This window comes from Thalassophryne amazonica, chromosome 12 (genome assembly GCF_902500255.1).
Source record: "Thalassophryne amazonica chromosome 12, fThaAma1.1, whole genome shotgun sequence".
NCBI lineage: Eukaryota > Metazoa > Chordata > Actinopteri > Batrachoidiformes > Batrachoididae > Thalassophryne > Thalassophryne amazonica.
In genome coordinates, this window is record NC_047114.1 from 29,799,146 (window position 1) to 29,818,609 (window position 19,464).

At 40.8% G+C, this 19,464-nt stretch overlaps 1 protein-coding gene and 1 long non-coding RNA gene across 2 annotated transcripts in view; one reads left to right on the top strand and one right to left on the bottom strand.

The window, feature by feature from the left end:
- cdc7 (cell division cycle 7 homolog (S. cerevisiae)) overlaps window positions 1-14,398 on the bottom strand; it is a 29,548-nt gene extending 15,150 nt beyond the window's left edge. Inside the window, exons 1-4 of the mRNA XM_034183764.1 lie at window positions 14,316-14,398; window positions 7,067-7,148; window positions 1,257-1,343; window positions 977-1,112 (exon numbers count right to left, since the gene is read on the bottom strand). Of these exons, the coding sequence (XP_034039655.1) occupies window positions 977-1,112; window positions 1,257-1,343; window positions 7,067-7,148 (305 nt within the window). The 5' untranslated portion in view covers window positions 14,316-14,398. The remainder of the gene's footprint in view (window positions 1-976; window positions 1,113-1,256; window positions 1,344-7,066; window positions 7,149-14,315) is intronic.
- On the top strand, window positions 595-18,928 carry LOC117522371. Its single transcript, XR_004564208.1, has 3 exons — window positions 595-666; window positions 9,548-9,554; window positions 18,918-18,928. It is a non-coding gene; the product is annotated as an uncharacterized LOC117522371 (long non-coding RNA).
- The last annotated feature ends 536 nt before the right edge of the window (window positions 18,929-19,464 follow it).

A 19,464-nucleotide genomic window follows, 5' to 3' on the forward strand; every position in this document is an offset into this window, starting at 1 on the left:
GTTCAAACCCCACCCCACCACTGCCCATTGCCTATGTAAGACAAAGTTGTGTCTGGAAGGGTATCTGGTGTAAAACCTGTGCTAAATCAACATGCAGATCCACATCAGACCTGCTGTGGTGACCCCGAGTGGAAAAATGAGGGAGATGCCGAAGGATCTTACTTGTAAAGTAAAGGTGACAGATCTTTAAGTTTTTCAACTTCAGGAACAATAAAATGAAGTCAACTTGCTTTTCTGAGTTAGGTTATTAGTTTCTTCAAAAGATAAGGTTTATCTGAACCAAATATGATTTGTTGGATGTAATGCAAAGTTGAGTGAACTTAAAAACCTTTCGCAGCTGGTCGTGTTACATTTTTAAGTTGACTCCAGTTTTTATTTTTCACAGTAATCATTGAAACAAAATTTACAGAGGCACTTTTATCCATACCGCTAGTAAAAAGAAAGAAAAACAAACAAAAAACACAGACCTAAATTGTCATCTGCTTTACAGTAACTATCAAAGACTACAACTGCAATGATTAATCACTGACTAACCCTTTAATATACTCACATTTTTCAATAGAATGTGGTAGATATCAATATGCTCTACCAAACGGTTTACTCATTTAGAGTATTTTTTTAATGTCCAAATGTTTTGCTTTCAGCTTCTTAAGTGTGAATAATTTTGTGGTTTCATCACTAGTTTCTATCCTCTATCACAAAATGAGACATTTAATGATGGCATTGTGGGTTTTGGGAAATGATGATCAACACTTTCGCATTTTCCTGACTCTTTATCAACATAAAAACTAATCGAGCAAATAATCAAATTATACGAAATGATTGTCAGCTGCAGTCTTATCAAAGACTAGTAATCACAATAGATTTTGTACCCAGCACAGTAAGATCAGTCAGCAACATATTAGAAAGTGATCTTTCAGCAGAGAATCGAAAAGAGACACATCACTGTTTGAACACCCGACAGCGTTTGACTCACCCAGCAACCGTCAGACACTGAAGCTCTGCAGCAATACGTGTTGGGTGGCTGGTTGGAATGAGGTGTTTGAGGGCAAACTTCTCTCTCCTCCCATCCTTCATCTGAGCTTCACCCAGGTACACTGAGCTGAAGGTACCTAATGCACAGACACACAAGTAACTTTCAGGTAAGTCCCCTGAGGCACATTGGAAACTGTATGAAGGCCATGGAAAATTCAAGAATCAGCCAATATGTCTGGAATGAGCTCCCGGAATATGGAGAACATGAGTAGAATGTCTACCTTCTCCAATTTTATCTGTGATCCTGAAAACCTTAGTAAGTTGAGGAACAGCTCTGTAAAGATTCTCAATGTCCAACTCCACATCCCCTGCAGGAAAACAAAAACAAAGGATGAGCCAATGCAGCTTTAGATGCTACACATGGTATTAGGGCAGACTTTCTCAAAAAGTGATCTCTGGACTGCTGGTGGTCTGTGAGCAAACCCTAGTGATCCATAAGTACATTGATAAAATATGACATTTTAAATTAATATCATGTTCTAAGTTAAAAGCATTTCTCAAACTGTTTAAAATGACTCCACACTCTAATTGGCTGTAATTTCCTGTTGGAGTGCTAAGCAGACTGACTGGTTTTGGATATTTGGGGAGTTAAGTGGTCTGCAATATTTTTGGGGTGTGGAGTGTGTGTGTGTGTGTGTGTGTGGGGGGGGGGGGTTTAAGTGGTCCTTGGTGTGAAAATGTTTGAAACACTATATTAAGGGGTGGGTGATCTAATGATCTTGTATCAAGGGCACTTTGATTTGTCCTTGTATCAAGGGAATTTTAATTTGTCCTATGGTCTGGCCTTTAGAGGAATTGGTCAGATCATGTCATTAAACAAATATAAGCGCTGGCCAAAGTTTTCTACTCCACATGAACGAAGAAAAAGTGTAACTGGCTGTGACACAATTAGGACAATGCTCACTGGGCACACTACAGTACACATCTTGGAGGTACACTTATTTGGTACACAGAAAACAGCATGGAGCACAAAGAATACCAGCTAGAGGAGCAACATTATGAAAAAGGTGCATCAAAGCAGCAGAGAGCTGATTCATCAATTCTGGTCAGAACTTTCAGCATAAAATCGCAATGAGGATGCAGAGAATTGAGTTAGGGCTTTAGTCTTGAGTTGAAGTGACAGTACTTACTCAACAAAAATATAAACGCAACACTTTTGGTTTTGCTCCCATTTTGTATGAGATGAACTCAAAGATCTAAAACTTTTTCCACATACACAATATCACCATTTCCCTCAAATATTGTTCACAAACCAGTCTAAATCTGTGATAGTGAGCACTTCTCCTTTGCTGAGATAATCCATCCCACCTCACAAGTGTGCCATATCAAGATACTGATTAGACACCATGATTAGTGCACAGGTGTGCCTTAGACTGCCCACAATAAAAGGCCACTCTGAAAGGTGCAGTTTTGTTTTATTGGGGGGGATACCAGTCAGTATCTGGTGTGACCACCATTTGCCTCATGCAGTGCAACACATCTCCTTCACATAGAGTTGATCAGGTTGTCAGTTGTGGCCTGTGGAATGTTGGTCCACTCCTCTTCAATGGCTGTGCGAAGTTGCTGGATATTGGCAGGAACTGGTACACGCTGTCGTATACGCCGGTCCAGAGCATCCCAAACATGCTCAATGGGTGACATGTCCGGTGAGTATGCCGGCCATGCAAGAACTGGGACATTTTCAGCTTCCAAGAATTGTGTACAGATCCTTGCAACATGGGGCCGTGCATTATCCTGCTGCAACATGAGGTGATGTTCTTGGATGTATGGCACAACAATGGGCCTCACAATCTCGTCACAGTATCTCTGTGCATTCAAAATGCCATCATTAAAATGCACCTGTGTTCTTCGTCCATAACAGACGCCTGCCCATACCATAACCCCACTGCCACCATGGGCCACTCGATCCACAACATTGACATCAGAAAACCGTTCACCCACACGACGCCACACATGCTGTCTGCCATCTGCCCTGGACAGTGTGAACCGGGATTCATCCGTGAAGAGAACACCTCTCCAACATGCCAAATGCCAGCAAATGTGAGCATTTGCCCAATCAAGTCGGTTACGACAACGAACTGGAGTCAGGTCGAGACCCCGATGAGGATGACGAGCATGCAGATGAGCTTCCCTGAGACGGTTTCTGACAGTTTGTGCAGAAATTCTTTGGTTCTGCAAACCGACTGTTTCAGCAGCTGTCCGAGTGGCTGGTCTCAGACGATCTTGGAGGTGAACATGCTGGATGTGGAGGTCCTGGGCTGGTTTGGTTACACGTGGTCTGCGGTTGTGAGGCTGGTTGGATGTACTGCCAAATTCTCTGAAACACCTTTGGAGACGGCTTATGGTAGAGAAATGAACATTCAATACACGAGCAACAGCTCTGGTTGACATTCTTGCTGTTAGCATGCCAATTGCACGCTCCCTCAAATCTTACGACATCTGTGGCATTGTGCTGTGTGATAAAACTGCACCTTTCAGAGTGGCCTTTTATTGTGGGCAGTCTAAGGCACACCTGTGCACTAATCATGGTGTCTAATCAGCATCTTGGTATGGCACACCTGTGAGGTGGGATGGATTATCTCAGCAAAGGAGAAGTGCTCACTATCACAGATTTAGACTGGTTTGTGAACAATATTTGAGGGAATTGGTGATATTGTGTATGTGGAAAAAGTTTTAGATCTTTGAGTTCATCTCATACGAAATGGGAGCAAAACCAAAAGTGTTGCGTTTATATTTTTGTTGAGTGTATATAAAGCCTGAATTAAATGGCTGAATTACCTCCTCCATACGCAGTCAAGTTCTCCTGTTAATGACCTCATTAACTGACACAGGTGTGTTGAATACACCGGCCCTCTCCTGGTCTATGGCTGTAACATGGCCTTTTATTGTGGCCAGCCTAAGGCACACACAATAATCATGCTGTCTAATCATCATCTTGATATGCCACACCTGTGAGGTGGGATGGATTATCTCAGCAAAGTAGAAGTGCTCACTAACACAGATTTAGACAGATTTGTGAACAATATTTGAGAGAAATAGTTAATTTGTGTATATAGAAAATGTTTTAGAGCCTGTTTGTGTTGTTTCTCATTCTGAACAAACAATTTTTGCCAATCTCTTTACAGTCCTTATATTTGACTCATTTATGGACAAGAAATTTTTGTAGAGGCAGCCATATGTGCTATCACTTTGATTTATCCTCAAATGCTCAGCGTTTAATAAAGGTCAAATTACAGGCCATTGTCTAAAATCCATTAATGACCATATCTCAGGAATGAGATGAGATACTGAAATGTGGTGCTTTGTGCACATCATTCTGATCTTCTGGGTTTAACAAATATATTATTTCACAAAAACCACAAAGACACCAGGGTGAAAAAAATTATTACCCCCCCCCCCCCCCCCCCCCCCCCCCCCCCAAGAACTGACCTTTTCATTGACCCATAGGACAAACCACTGTTCTACAATGATGTGCTACAACTTTCTAACGCTAAAAGCTTGTAAAATCAATTTCAAACCGAGACTTATCTTCCAATGTACAGACAGTATAAAAATGTTAGTACAACCCCTGGCAAAAATTATGGAATCACCGGCCTCGGAGGATGTTCATTCAGTTGTTTAATTTTGTAGAAAAAAAAAAAGCAGATCACAGACATGACACAAAACTAAAGTCATTTCAAATGGCAACTTTCTGGCTTTAAGAAACACTATAAGAAATCAGGAAAAAAAATTGTGGCAGTCAGTAACGGTTACTTTTTTAGGCCAAGCAGAGGGAAAAAAATATGGACTCACTCAATTCTGAGGAAAAAATTATGGAATCATGAAAAACAAAAGAACGCTCCAACACATCACTAGTATTTTGTTGCACCACCTCTGGCTTTTATAACAGCTTGCAGTATCTGAGGCATGGACTTAATGAGTGACAAACAGTACTCTTCATCAATCTGGCTCCAACTTTCTCTGATTGCTGTTGCCAGATCAACTTTGTAGGTTGGAGCCTTGTCATGGACCATTTTCTTCAACTTCCACCAAAGATTTTCAATTGGATTAAGATCCGGACTATTTGCAGGCCATGACACTGACCCTATGTGTCTTTTCGCAAGGAATGTTTTCACAGTTTTTGCTCTATGGCAAGATGCATTATCATCTTGAAAAATGATTTCATCATCCCCAAACATCATTTCAATTGATGGGATCAGAAAAGTGTCCAAAATATCAACGTAAACTTGTGCATTTATTGATGACGTAATGACAGCCATCTCCCCAGTGCCTTTACCTGACATGCAGCCCCATATCATCAATGACTGTGGAAATTTACATGTTCTCTTCAGGCAGTCATGTTTATAAATCTCATTGGAACGGCACCAAACAAAAGTTCCAGCATCATCACCTTGCCCAATGCAGATTCGAGATTCATCACTGAATATGACTTTCATCCAGTCATCCACAGTCCACGACTGCTTTTCCTTAGCCCATTGTAACCTTGTTTTTTCTGTTTAGGTGTTAATGATGGCTTTCGTTTAGCTTTTCTGTATGTAAATCCCATTTCCTTTAGGTGGTTTCTTACAGTTCGGTCACAGACGTTGACTCCAGTTTCCTCCCATTCGTTCATTTGTTTTGTTGTGCATTTTCGATTTTTGAGACATATTGCTTTAAGTTTTCTGTCTTGACGCTCTGATGTCTTCCTTGGTCTACCAGTATGTTTGCCTTTAATAACCTTCCCATGTTGTTTGTATTTGGTCCAGAGTTTAGACACAGCTGACTGTGAACAACCAACATCTTTTGCAACATTGCGTGATGATTTACCCTCTTTTAAGAGTTTGATAATCCTCTCCTTTGTTTCAATTGACATCTCTCGTGTTGGAGCCATGATTCATGCCAGTCCACTTGGTGCAACAGCTCTCCAAGGTGTGATCACTCCTTTTTAGATGCAGACTAACGAGCAGATCTGATTTGATGCAGGTGTTAGTTTTGTGGATGAAAATTTACAGGGTGATTCCATAATTTATTCCTCAGAATTGAGTCCATATTTTTTTCCCTCTGCTTGGTCTAAAAAAGTAACCGTTACTGACTGCCACAATTTTTTTTTCTTGATTTCTTATAGTGTTTCTTAAAGTCAGAAAGTTGCCATTTGAAATGACTTTAGTTTTGTGTCACGTCTGTGATCTGCTTTTTTTCTACAAAATTAAACAACCGAATGAACATCCTCCGAGGCCAGTGGTTCCATAATTATTGCCAGGGGTTGTAAGTGTTTGATCTGTCACTTGAGCAAGCATTATGCCAAAAACAAAACAAATCAGTTTAAACTTGTGAAAAAGAATTGTTGAAGCTCACAATGCAGGAAAAGGACACACAAAGTTACCACAGCGTTTCCAAGTGTCAAGAACTGGAGTGAGAAGTATCATCAAGAACTTCAAAGAGAGCTACACAGTATAGAACAAACTGGGCAGAGGTAGGAAGTAAAAGATTTCAAAGACTCAGGAAAGAAAACTAGAGAAATGTGTCTACAGGCCCCAGAACAACTGCAAGACACTAGTGAATAACTCAGCCAAGTCGGGAATTATAGTCTCAAAGAAGACAATCACTAGAGCCCTGCACAGGAATGGACTGTGAGGTTGCAGACCAAGAAAAACTCCACTTATGCAGAAGAAACACCTTCAAACCAGACTGAAGTATGCTAGGGACAACCTGGAGGAAAGTAATGTATACTGGAAGCATGTTCTTTGGTCACATGAGACAAAACTAGAGCTGTTTTCCAGTCAGCCTGACCGGAAAATCACTCAGGGCCCTTGGGCAAGGTCCTTAATCCCCTAGTTGCTCCCTATGTGTATTGAGTACCTTGTGTGGCAGCACCCTCACATCGGGGTGAAATGTTTAGAAATGCTGTGGAAAATTCCTTGCACTGTTAAAAAACACTTGAGAAAAATTGGAAGAAAATTTTTAATTTCATTGGGGGGGGGGGGGGGGGGGGGGTGCTATTAATTTTGTCCACATCTATGTAACAGTTCAGTTATGCAGCTTCCAATTTTACTTGTGATTTTGTTCCTCTTGTGACTTCGGTCAGATTTCCTGTCTGTGGTCATGTCATTAGTGCCAACAGGAGACAACGCCATCTAAAGAAAGCAACACAAACAACCACAAAAATTGATGAACAGAGACAGCCAAAAATAGTACAAGGTCAGACTGTCACTGTTATCTGGCTACTTAATCACACCATGCTGGCATTGGATTTAGCCAGTAAAAACTTTGGACATTCCCATTCAAATGAACAGGAAAGTGTGTGCAAATATTTGTTTGGTAGTTTACACCCATAGATGTTTAAGGAAGTTCAAAATAAAATGAATACATATTTTTTGTGTGATTGAGAAACATTGCTGTATTAGCAAATTTAAAAACAATCCCTGTACACAGACAACAAAAGAAAGTTGGCAATTTTTCCTGTGAAATGTGGAACCAAATATCATCACAGCATTTAAAAAATTAAGCTTAAAGATCGCCCCATAGATTATATAGCATACCGGTAATTTAAACACATGTATGCATCACTGCTTTAAATGTTATATTCTTTAAAAGGTCATTATGATGTGTAGCTTGATGTAACAAAGAAATATTCAATGAAACATCCATTTTGAAAGAAAAAAACAAATTGTTCTTTCTGGGGGAAATAGGGAAAACCTATATTTTTGATGGTAGTTTGAACAAACTACAAAGACTGTGGCTACTAGAATGAAACTACTTGTATTTAAGGTGGTAATTCACTGAGTCAAAACTGCTGATGTCTTATATGTCCAATTTGGACCATAACTTTAAAGATTATTACATTTATTTACACACACACACACACACACACACACAGCGGGTAAAATAAGTCTTGAACAATTTTACTCAGTGAATATATTTCTAAAGGTGCTATTGACATTAAAATTTCACCAGATGTTGGTAACAACCCAAGTAATCCACACATACAAAGAAATTAAACCATAGATGTCCATAAAGTATGTGTAATAATCTTTGAAATGACACAGGAAAAAAGTATTGAACACCTGAAAAAAGGGAGGGGCAAAAAGACATGGAAAGCTAAGACACCATCTGAAATCTATCAGTAATTAGAAAGCTGTCCTGCTCATTGTCAGTGCAAATTAGTATCAGCTGGTTCAGTCCCAACCAATGGCAATTAAAAGCGCCACACAAGAAACATCTCATGATGGGTAAAAGCAAAGCGTTCTCTCAAGAACTTCACAACTTTATTGCTGCAAAGCATACTGATTGCATTGATTACAGAAGAACTTCTAAATTTGTGAATGTTCCAGTGAGCACTGTTTGGGCCATAATATGAAAGTGGAAAGAACATCATTTCACCATAAACTGGCCATGACCAGGTGCTGCTTGCAAGATTTCTAACAGCAGACTGAAAAGAATTCTCAGAAGAGTTGCCCAAGAGCCACTTCAGAAAGGCCTGGAATTAGCAGGTATAATTGTTTCCAAGAAAACAATAAGTAATGCACTTCACCACCATAGCCTGTATGAACGTTCACAATGCAACACTCCCTTCCTGAAGAAAAAGCATGTTGAAGCTCACTTAAACTTTGCTGCACAATATTTAGACAAGCCTGTGAAATACTCTGAGAATATAGTCTGGTCAAATGAGACCAAAACTGAACTCTTTGGATGCCATAATACACACCATAAATGTCACTGCACATGACCCCAAAAACACCATGCCAACAGTGAAGTAGCATGGAGGTGGGAACATCCTGATGTGGGGCTGTTTTTCAGCATGTGGTTTTTCCTGACGGAAACTCCACATTGTCAGGTCACAAGGTTTGCAGAACAGCTATTTGTGTTGCCACTTTGCAGAACAGGACACATTGCAAGTCTCCTGATTAAACACGTAACAAGAAGGTGTGTTGCATATTGTATTAAGGGTCAACTGATTATCAGCCTGGTCGATTATCAGCGCAGATATTCAGCATTTTTGCAGGTATTAGTATCAGCTATTTTTACCGGCCAAGATGGCAGTTTATGTTTGCAGCGCTGCATGTAGCGGCTCATTGTTCGCCAAGTTCCGCCTTCATGTGCTGTGCACTGCAGAGATACACATCTCTCTTCATCTGAGTAAAAGAAAATATAACGTAATGCTAAAATACCCTCAGCCATATGAGCATAACAACAGGAAACAATGTGACCTTTTGACCTCTTAAAATAAGTCAAGGTTAGCCATCGTTGAACTTGTTCAAGGTCTGTGTCCCAAGAATGTTCCATGTGAATTTGAAGACCCTGACACTAATAGGACTGGACTAAGGTGTGCTGACACTTGTATGACCTGTGTCGTGAAGGAGAGTAAACTCGTCGTTAACGGGTGTAGACTGAACGTGACAGGGGCACCGGCACGTGCAATTGCACAAAAAGAATTATGAAATGTTCAAAAAAATCTTTCACGCATAAATGTCGTGTAATGTCTGCTCGCTAACACTACGTGCAGCTCGTCAAGTAAAGAAGTGAACAGAGCGAGTGATTTTGTCAGCACGCCGCATCAGAGCGCAGCTCATCTGAACAATTATAACAAGATGTTAAATCTATAATAAACATAGTTTTAAAGCTGCAGACAAGAAGGAAAGAAAATGCAACCGTTTTACCAAGCCATGACAATATAAACAGACAAATAATTACCTTTTTAGATGGCTCCAAATGCTTTCTCCAGCTCATTCAGCGCGTGTGGGAATGGCTGCTGTTGCAGCGGTCCTCTGTGATGCAGGAAGCGATTAGAGCCGTTTTCAGCAGCCAACTTGCAGAGAAAATGATTAATCCGCTATGAAATCATTATTTTATATACACAGCATCCAGCGCAGAGCGTGTGGCAGCCGGTGGAACACAGCATGGCGTCCCACTGGGAATACAGCTGGTGGGATCGTCACAACGACGTGTGTGCAAGTGCATGCATCAAAGTCGTGCAGGTGTCAGGGTGCCATTATGCTGAGCACAGAGAGGCAAACAATTAATGGTTTATTTTACAGACTAACAGCTTCGTGTTTCCAAAAAGCTCTGTGTTTTCTCAACAGGAGAAAATGCAGACGTGTTTGAATCAAGGAGAGGAGATGGGAGGGGAGGGGTCAGGCCCCTTATACCAGGGTTCTTCAACGCTTTCCAGAAAGGGCCGAGGGGGTGCAGGTTTTCTTTGCAACCACCCACTCCACCAGGTGATTTCACTGATTAACATAACTTTGAGCAGATGGAATCAGTTATTAATCAGGAATGAGTTGAAGAGCCCTGCCCTATATTGTATATTATGGATTTTAACCTTTTGTGGAGGTGATGGTCTAGTGCACACCTGGGCATTTTACAGCCCGTGGACCGCATACGGCCCTTTGGACGACTCTGACAGGCCCGCAAACACCTGAAAATTAGAGAATGAAATATTTACTATCCCACCAAATTAGTGTAGCGTGTGACCTTCGTCCACCTCCCAAGTCGTTTGTGGCTGCGTGTGCATATCCACCAGAGTATAGCAGAGCCTGGTACAGAGCGATTGGCCCATGCCACACTGCCTGGCATGGTGCCATCGCATAATACAAGCCACACAACTTGGCACAGTGCAATTGCATAATACACGCAACACAGCCTGGCATGGCGCGTTCGCGTGATCCATGGGGACAGCAATGGAGATGGGGGATGGAGCCACGGATCCAGCGCCGGAAACCATTTGGTTTTATACCCGCTTTCGGCCCCATAATCGTGAATGTTTTGTTTTCACACTCATGCACTCTTTATGCGCAGGCTTTTCGGTGATGGGAAAGGTGCAAGATCATTCCTCCACATTTTCCTGACAATTTGTGACTTTTCCTCCTTCGTTCAGCTGTCGTCGTGTGACCGGGCCTTTATGACTAAACTAAAACCGCATTGCTTTTATGTTTTTTTTTTTTTTTTTTTTAATTTGTTCTGGGAAATTATTAATGCAATCAATGTGTACCGCTCCTCAAAAATGTCCGCTCATGCCAAAAAGAGAGAGGTGGATGCTGAATGCCGAATTTGGATGAAGTTAAACAAATCCAGGTCCAGGTCCGCTCTCACTGATGTTGGCTGTGCTTCGCATCTCCACCTCAGACATTCGGCCTGACTTTGATACACTTGTTAAAGATCAACAGAGACCACATTTCTCTCACTGAACAAGAAAAAAAGAACTGAAAACAATGTGGAAAGTGGTGGAAAATACAAATGTAGTCATGCAAAGGCATAAGAGCTAGTGTACTGGGACACTTCTCTTTTTCTGCACAGTTTCATGGCAATGATAGTGACTTGTCTTTAATATCTGGTTTACAATGACAAAACTAAGAAGCTAAGAACCTCCTTGTTCCAACAGTAAGTTTCAGTTTCAACAGTATATTAAACTCAAAATGCATTTTAAGGTCAATGTGACTGAAAATTATCACAAGTGTAATGAGTCAGAAATGTTTCACATTTTGTTGATTATTGTCTTGGAAAATTTGAATGAATAAATTACATTTTTGTAAGGTAACCTTTTTTTCATTTCCTAATCAGAACATCTGTTTGTCAAAACAATACGATTTACTGCTTTTTTTTTTTTATATAGGAATAAAATTATTATTGTGCAGAATTGCATTTAGCCTTTTGGCCTGGCCCTCCACAATATTTTGTTTCTCATTTGGCCCTTTGCAAAAAATAACTGCCCACCCCTGGTCTAGTGGATAAGTGTTGGGCTTCAGACCAGAGGATCCTCAGTTCAAACCCCAGCTCAACCAGAAAATCACTAAGGGCCCTTGGGCAAAGTCCGTAATCCCCTAGTTGCGCCTGCATTGGTATGTGAGTGTGTCTGTGTGAATTGGTGAATGTGAGGCATAATTGTAAAGTACTTTGAGCTCCTGATGCGGATGGAAAGCGCTATATAAATGCAGTCCATTTACCATTATTTACCATACAACACTGGCAAACTTCATATAATTGAAGATACGATGAACAGAAAAATGTCCTGAGACATTCTTGATAAAAATCTACCAGGATGATGGAAATGAAACGAGGGTGGACATTTTAACAAGACAGTGATCCCAAACACACAACCAAGGAAACTCTTGATGGGTTTCAGAGAATGAAAATATCTGCTAGAATGGCCCAGCAATCACCTGACATGAATTCTATATAAAATTTATGGAAAGAACTAAAGATCACAGTTCATAGAAGAGGTCCGCAGAAGCTTCAAGATTTGAAGACTGTTTGTCTAGAAGAATGGGCCAAAAATTACACCTTAGCAATGCACGCAACTATTTTCTCCATACAAGAGACATCTTGAAGCTGTCAGCTGTCAATAGAGGCTTTTGCAATAAGTATTAAATACATTTCAGTAAGTGGTTCAGTATTTTTTCCCCAGTGTCATTCCATTTTTATTACACATTACAAATTCGGTACTTATTTGTTTTTTGGTTCTTTGCTTCTATGGATTATTTGGGTTGTACTGACATCTGATGAAAATTTCATGTCAATAGCTCCTTAAGAAATACATTTACTGAGAAAAATGGTGACGTGTTCAGTACTTTATTTACCCGCTGTATATTCCGCTATACCTTTTTGTAGTATAGATTCAACAAGCTGCTGGAAACACTTACAGATGATGGTCCATATTGAAATGATAGCATCACTGTTACATCAGCCACAACCTGAATTGTTGATTCAAGACAGGATGGACCCATGTTTTCACTAGCGCCTGGTCAGGTCACCCGACTAACATTTTGCCGCCAATTTCACCTGCCGTCACCCTGTGGACTAGGTTGCCCTAGTGGCTAAACTGCCCCCCTCAGAACACTGGCACAGAAGATTTGCTTACAGATTGATTACTGACCAAACAAAAACAAGTGAATAAATAACAATCACTAAGTACGAAGATGGAGAATGGTGTGTAGAATGTACCTTACTTGTTAATATTATTTTTCTTTGTCCTTAAAAAGACTCAGGGATGCTAACTAATATGATGCTAACAATTCTTCATAACTAGTATCGGTATCAGATGTGCATTTAGTTTCAGCAGGTTGAAAAGCATGTACAGTCGGCCTGTACATACACGGCTTGTAGTGAAACAAGAGCAACAACATTAATACATGCTTGACAACTTTGAAAATTACTTTTTTTTTTTATAATTTATACTCTTATTATTGTTATTGTTCTTCAGCTATTCAATAGTACAACTTAGTGTTACAGGTGGGTGAGTGGGGTAGTGAGCAGAGATGACGTGACCCTTTCACTTTCAACAAATTCTGACCCCCATTATACGGTCAAGCAGTTACTGTTTACACTGCTTTTTCCAGTGTGCACACTGTGCACTGCACAGGCACCGGAAGGTAAAGCATCTTGTGGTAGCAATGTGCGGGAACAGACATAGTTGTTAATGTCATTCAGTGACATTTTGTATTGTTTTGTAATTTGTGTCTGTAGCATGGCCCAAGCAGAGGGTCACCCCTTTGAGTCTGGTCTGCTTGAGGTTTCTTCCTCAGAGGGAGTTTTTCCTTACCACTGTTGCTCTGGTTAAACCTTACTTGTGTGAAGCATCTTGAGGCAACCTTGTTGTGATTTGGCGCTATATAAATGAAAATAAACGAAAAAATGAAATGAATGCCATTTACTTCTACATTTGAAATGAGTATGACCACGAACTGTATTTTATCTCTGGAGCTCAAAGACATGACGAAAAGCTCGAAGCAGTGGCTTCATTATGATTGATGGTATCTGAATAAGTGTCCATTTGTGAAACACAAACGGACCCTCAGTGGTGTTTTCCCCTGTCAAGCTATGGTGAACCTGTGTTGACTAGCCTCAGTTTCACAAAGCATTTTCACTTTAAAAAAAAAAAAACCTTGTTCTCTGGAGTTGAACTTCAGCAGATCTTTTTTTTTGTAACCATGTTTCCATGTAGTTTTAGGCTGATTACATATTAACTTCCATATGCCGTTGAACCGGTGTACCTAATGAAGAGGCCATTGAGTGCATACTGGACATCACTGAAAGGTACAATTAATGAAAATCACTGGTTACTGGAAAATTACGCGACTACTTTTTCAGATAGCAAAAGTAATATATTAAAATGCTACTCCTAGATAAAGTTCGTCAAATTAGCTCACTATTAGCATGTTGATAAAACAAAAACGAACCGCTTTTCTTAGTAGTTAAGTATAAATATGTCTCAGTACCCCTATCATAAAACAGAGTAAAGCCACGATGACGTGCTACATCAGAAAAACCTACAAAGTCCAACAAATAAACAAATTAAGTTTGCAAACCTGTCGGAGCTGAACTATTTCCGCTAACAAAAGTCCGCGCCTAAAGTGACGTCAGTCCTCACGTGCCCAATGTTCCGTATTGACACGCCCCCAGCTGTTTGTTTTTCATCTTGTTTTTTTTTTTTTTTTTTTGGGAAGCTGGAGTTCAAAAGAGCCGCTGGAGATCATGAACACTAAGAAAAGTGGAGTATTAGTGCTCACAGTCATATTGATTGATTGACTTTTATTTGGGCAGTAAAATTACATATAAAAATATATAAATTCTACTGCCACACAAGAAAACTTCCAAAATAGGGTGCTTATTTGCACTCTGGTCTTTGAAAATTAACATAAATAAACATAAGTAATAACATTAAATAACTATTAAATAACATTAAGTAATAAAAACTAGTAATACAAATATAAAAAAATAGACCAAATAAATTAGGCCAAATATAAATCAAACGTTGGATATGAATACTTTCGAAAGTAAGATATCCTGAAACATAATAATAATATAATAAAAATACTTAAACAATAGAAAATACTATTAAAGGACATATAACGCAGCCCTTGCAGACTAAACACCAAAATCTGAAAAAATAGGAACATGTATAAATATCTTGGCTAGAGTTAATGATACTTAAAAAATTGTTTGACTAGACTTCTTAAAAACATGGCTCGATGTAATTTGACATATAAACAATGTTAGGCTGTTCCACTATTTGATACCTGGATCATTAAAAGAGGATAAACCAAATGACTCAACTCTGGGAGCATTAAACAAAATATTATTGGTCTTAGTCTGGTAAGTTCTACCATTTAGAATAAAACTGTCTTTCAAATATTCAGGTGCAAAAGGATAGGCTAGGTTGTAGACATGTTTCTGCTGACCTACCCTCTTGTCAAAGAAGCATTCTGCCTTGAGAAAAAAACAGCTCTGATGTGCGTCCTTGAAGGAACACTGAGTATGTACCTAATTTATTTGTAATGGATCACTTGGAGACGTGATTCATCGCATTTCGTCAAACCACGATACCATGAAGAACAAGTAATCGAGGTGATACTGGATCAGTGCTGACATAAATAATTTTTGTATTTTAAAGCCAAAATTATTTGTATTCTGATCCAGAAACTTGAGCCTGCATAAACACTTAGTCACGATTGTGGATACAGTGGAATTACCTGTTAAAAACTGATCCAGTGTTATGCCTAGATATGTAACTTGGTCTTTTGATACAATTTCAACTAACCTGTAACCTGTTTTAGACAATTAATGATTACATTCACACTAAATCTATTCAGTTTTGCCCACATGGATTGACAGCTTGTTTGTTGTGTGGGCCGCTGAAGAGGAGGTACTGCTGGCCCACCACCACCAGAGGGCGCCCTGCCTGGAGTGCGGGCTCCAGGCACCAGAGGGCGCTGCCGCCTTATGGGAGCAGCCGGGGTGACAGCTGTCACCCATCACTGGACACAGCTGTTCCACTCAGCACAGAGGTATATCAGGAGGACGGCGTCTCCACCTCAGTGCCGAGATATCGCCTTTAGACTGAGGTAACGTTCTCTGCATTTATATTCTGACTAACTAGCTAAAAGACTTGTTAAACCTTTTCAGGACAGCTGATTACTGTAAGCTAAATTGCTTGGATAAGTACTCACCTGCCTGCCATATTGTGACTAGAGGTGGAGGCGGCTTCTCCCCTCTCCGTTACTGGGTGCTGTCGCATCCACGCCTGTGTTGTTGCTCTCTCCCGCCAGCAGTACCGGATCCGACGAGCGGAGGCAGTGGCCACCTGGGAATTCGGGACTTGGCGGTTCCAGTATTTCCAGGGTTCGGTGGCAGAGGAGATCTGGGTGGTTTCGGTTCGACTGAGACGGACGTCTCCTACCTTCGAGCCTGCCCACACGACACCAGCGGATTCGACCCCAAATTGTGATTGTTGTATTCATTGTGCTCGTTTCACAATAGTAAACCTTGTTATTCACCTTCCTCCATTGTCCGTTCATTGCGCCCCCTGTTGTGGGTCCGTGTTCCTACACTTTCACAACATTGTTGTCGATGAGCCAATCACAAACAGATTGTAATTCACATGCAAGGGTTTGTTCAATGCAGATATATATGTTTACATGTTACTAATAGAACTGAATCATCTGCATACGAGAATAATTTGCACTTGGTAGCAGTTAACATGTCATTCCCATACAATACAAACAAAAGTGGATCCAAAATTTATCCCTGTGGAACTACACAGCATACCTACAGCCTGTTGAACAGACCAGATGCGTTGTATGTCTACCACTTGTTTTGTATTCAGTGGGTGCAAACCATGCCACTGTGTCAGCATAAAGCATCCAGTGGCTTTAAGCTTAGTGTGGGACGACTGAGTGGTGAAGGCCTTTTACAGGTACACCATGCCAGTAAAATTACCCTTTATAACGGGGCCCCTTCACACATAGTATGAATGTGGTCGAATTGCGGACGAAGCAGGAAACGTATGCAATTAGTGTAAAATTGGAGCTGCCTCTAATGCCACGTACAGCTTTCGCTACAAATCGGAACTGCCTCTAATGCTTTGTACAGCTGTCACTACAACACCAGTGGCTGAAGGACAGAGAGTGCCCTGTGAGAGCCCATTTGATCCTTCTCGCGGCAGGTGTCGGCCAAATTCCAGCTGACACACACGACCATCCAACACAGCTCGCTTGACACTTAGAAAATATGTGGCCATTCGCGCTGTTAGCAGAAAAACAGTCAGCAGACGATCACTTCCGAGCTGAATGTGAAATTTGTCTAAGTGCCCACATGAATGTGGCATTGCAAAAACCAACACACGTGGTACATGTGTCTAGCATGTGTGCACGTCGCGCTCCCCCCCCACATGCGCTGTGTGTGTGTGTGTGTGTGTGGCCGGACAGCCAGGTTACAATACACACAGCACAGGGAGGCACCTCCCAGCTGCTGACCAGAGACACAAATGACAGCTCAGTGCACAGGACGTGTCACAGTACAAACACAGAGACCACAGCCAGGACAGGTATATTAATAAGCGCTACACTACCTACATACACAATTACATAACAAATAACTAAAAAATAATGCTCACATAACAGAGATTGACACGTCAGTGGACAGGGGGTGTATCCACCGACAGCAGCTGCTGTTGAGATCTGTGGTTCTGGACGTCACGGCTGGGGGACAAGTACCGTGTTTGGACGAACATGAACTTACAACTGTTCACTGTGACACGCATGTCTGCTTGCTGTCCTCACGTGGACTTGCATAAAAACATATATCGCTGTTGCGATGGGCTGTAGTGAGTGAGCGCACGGTGCACACATAGACAGGCTACCCCAGGTGAAACGGACCGTTAGATCATAACACGCAGCGAGTGATCTGAATGTCCACGACGCGGTGTCCATCCTGTGGCACGCCGTCCATAGAACCTATGTGTCGGGCCAGACAAATGCAGAGCCGGCTGGACACACCAGGCTAGTAGACGTGGACATGATAGCAGCACACTGCTCCATTCATGTCATTTCATGACTGTATGTCTGTGACCATGGGTCATCTACAGAGTAACAGACGGTTCATACTTGTATTATTTGCAGATAAGAGGGATTCAATAAAATGCGGTGTTACTTGTATTTTTATGGTGTGTGGTTTTATTTTTATTTTTTTAAATACGTCTATCTCGTTGTTTATTTCAGGCATTTTTCTACACCTTTTATAGGACAGTGATGGTAGTGCAGTGATAAAGTTTCTGGCTTGCAATCAGAGCTTTTGTAAATTGCAGGTTCGAATCCCATGGCATGTATTTATTTATTTTCACAGCAGCTACGTGATGTGGACACATGCTGCTCGCACTGTGTTCCCGCTGTGACGGTTTCGTAGACCGCACCATCGCGTGCACGAAACCTGTGCAGGATTGTTCATGCCTGCCCATCAGCTCAACCTTTTCGTAGTTCACTCATGCACTCATTCCGCCGTGATTCGCCCTGATTTGTACTTATTCGTACGATGTGTGAAGGGGCCCTAAGCACAGCCATTGAGTGCTACTGAGTGCTTATTCTGCACTAGGTAGTTGTTTTGCCACCAGTTGTGTAGTATGGATTGTCTGTGTAGTGAACAATACCACGTGCGAGTGGGCCAGACTGATTCTTTGTTCTCCAAAAAATATTTTTAGTTGAGCTGTAGTAAACATATACAATAATCCTCTTCACAGATAAGTAATAAGTAATTGTTATTCTTATAAACCTATTGCATGAAACACGCAATCTGCTGGCTTTTGCAAATACTACAAAAATCCAAACCACAGGTTCCATTTGCATTCCATGAAGATTTTTTCCAGTTGTTTACAACAAACATAATTATTTCAAATGCAATTTAACACTGAGTAATATTGGGAAGAAAAAAGTTACACCTTCACCACTGTGTGTTCTCAGAACCATTGTTTATTACAGTTCTTGTGGTCAGGTATCTGGGCTTTTTGTCTGCTTCCGGTGAGCAATGCAGAACATTTAGTGAAGACCAGTGTGATGTTTCTTTCTTCAGATTCGGGGCACACAAACTATCTCCCCACCCTAAACGTTTCCCCCCACAACAGTGCAAGCTGCCAAAAGTTAAAATTTTTCAACTTTCATCATTTTCTGCATCAGCAGGTAGAAACCCAATGTCATTTTTTCTTTAACGACTGGGAAAGATGAACACTGAGTGATTAACAATTTAAATGTAAAGACAAGTGCAAAGGTTTTATATCAGGAAAACATTATTAATGTGTGGTATTACAAAGAGAAGCTGTAGTATCACAAAATGTTGACTTTTTAAAGGCGCATTCCCAAATACTCTATTTTATGATAATAATGATACTACCTCAACAGGTCTTGGTGAAGATACTCTTGAAGGTATCAGAGGTGTCTTTGTGAGTTTTGAATACTCTGTATATGTCCTGATAATATACAATATGGCCACAAGGAATGAGAACCTTGTTAGTCCTCTTGCTGTTGTCCCGCAGTCTTGGTTTGTCTTCCTGCCATCTGGAAGGCAATCCTGGGTATTCTTGGTTATTTCTGTTATTTCTATTCTTGGTTATTATATTCGTTCCATTAAAAGAATGTAAAAACATTCATTATTTGTTTCATATAATGGCTAAAATAGATCACTGTAATT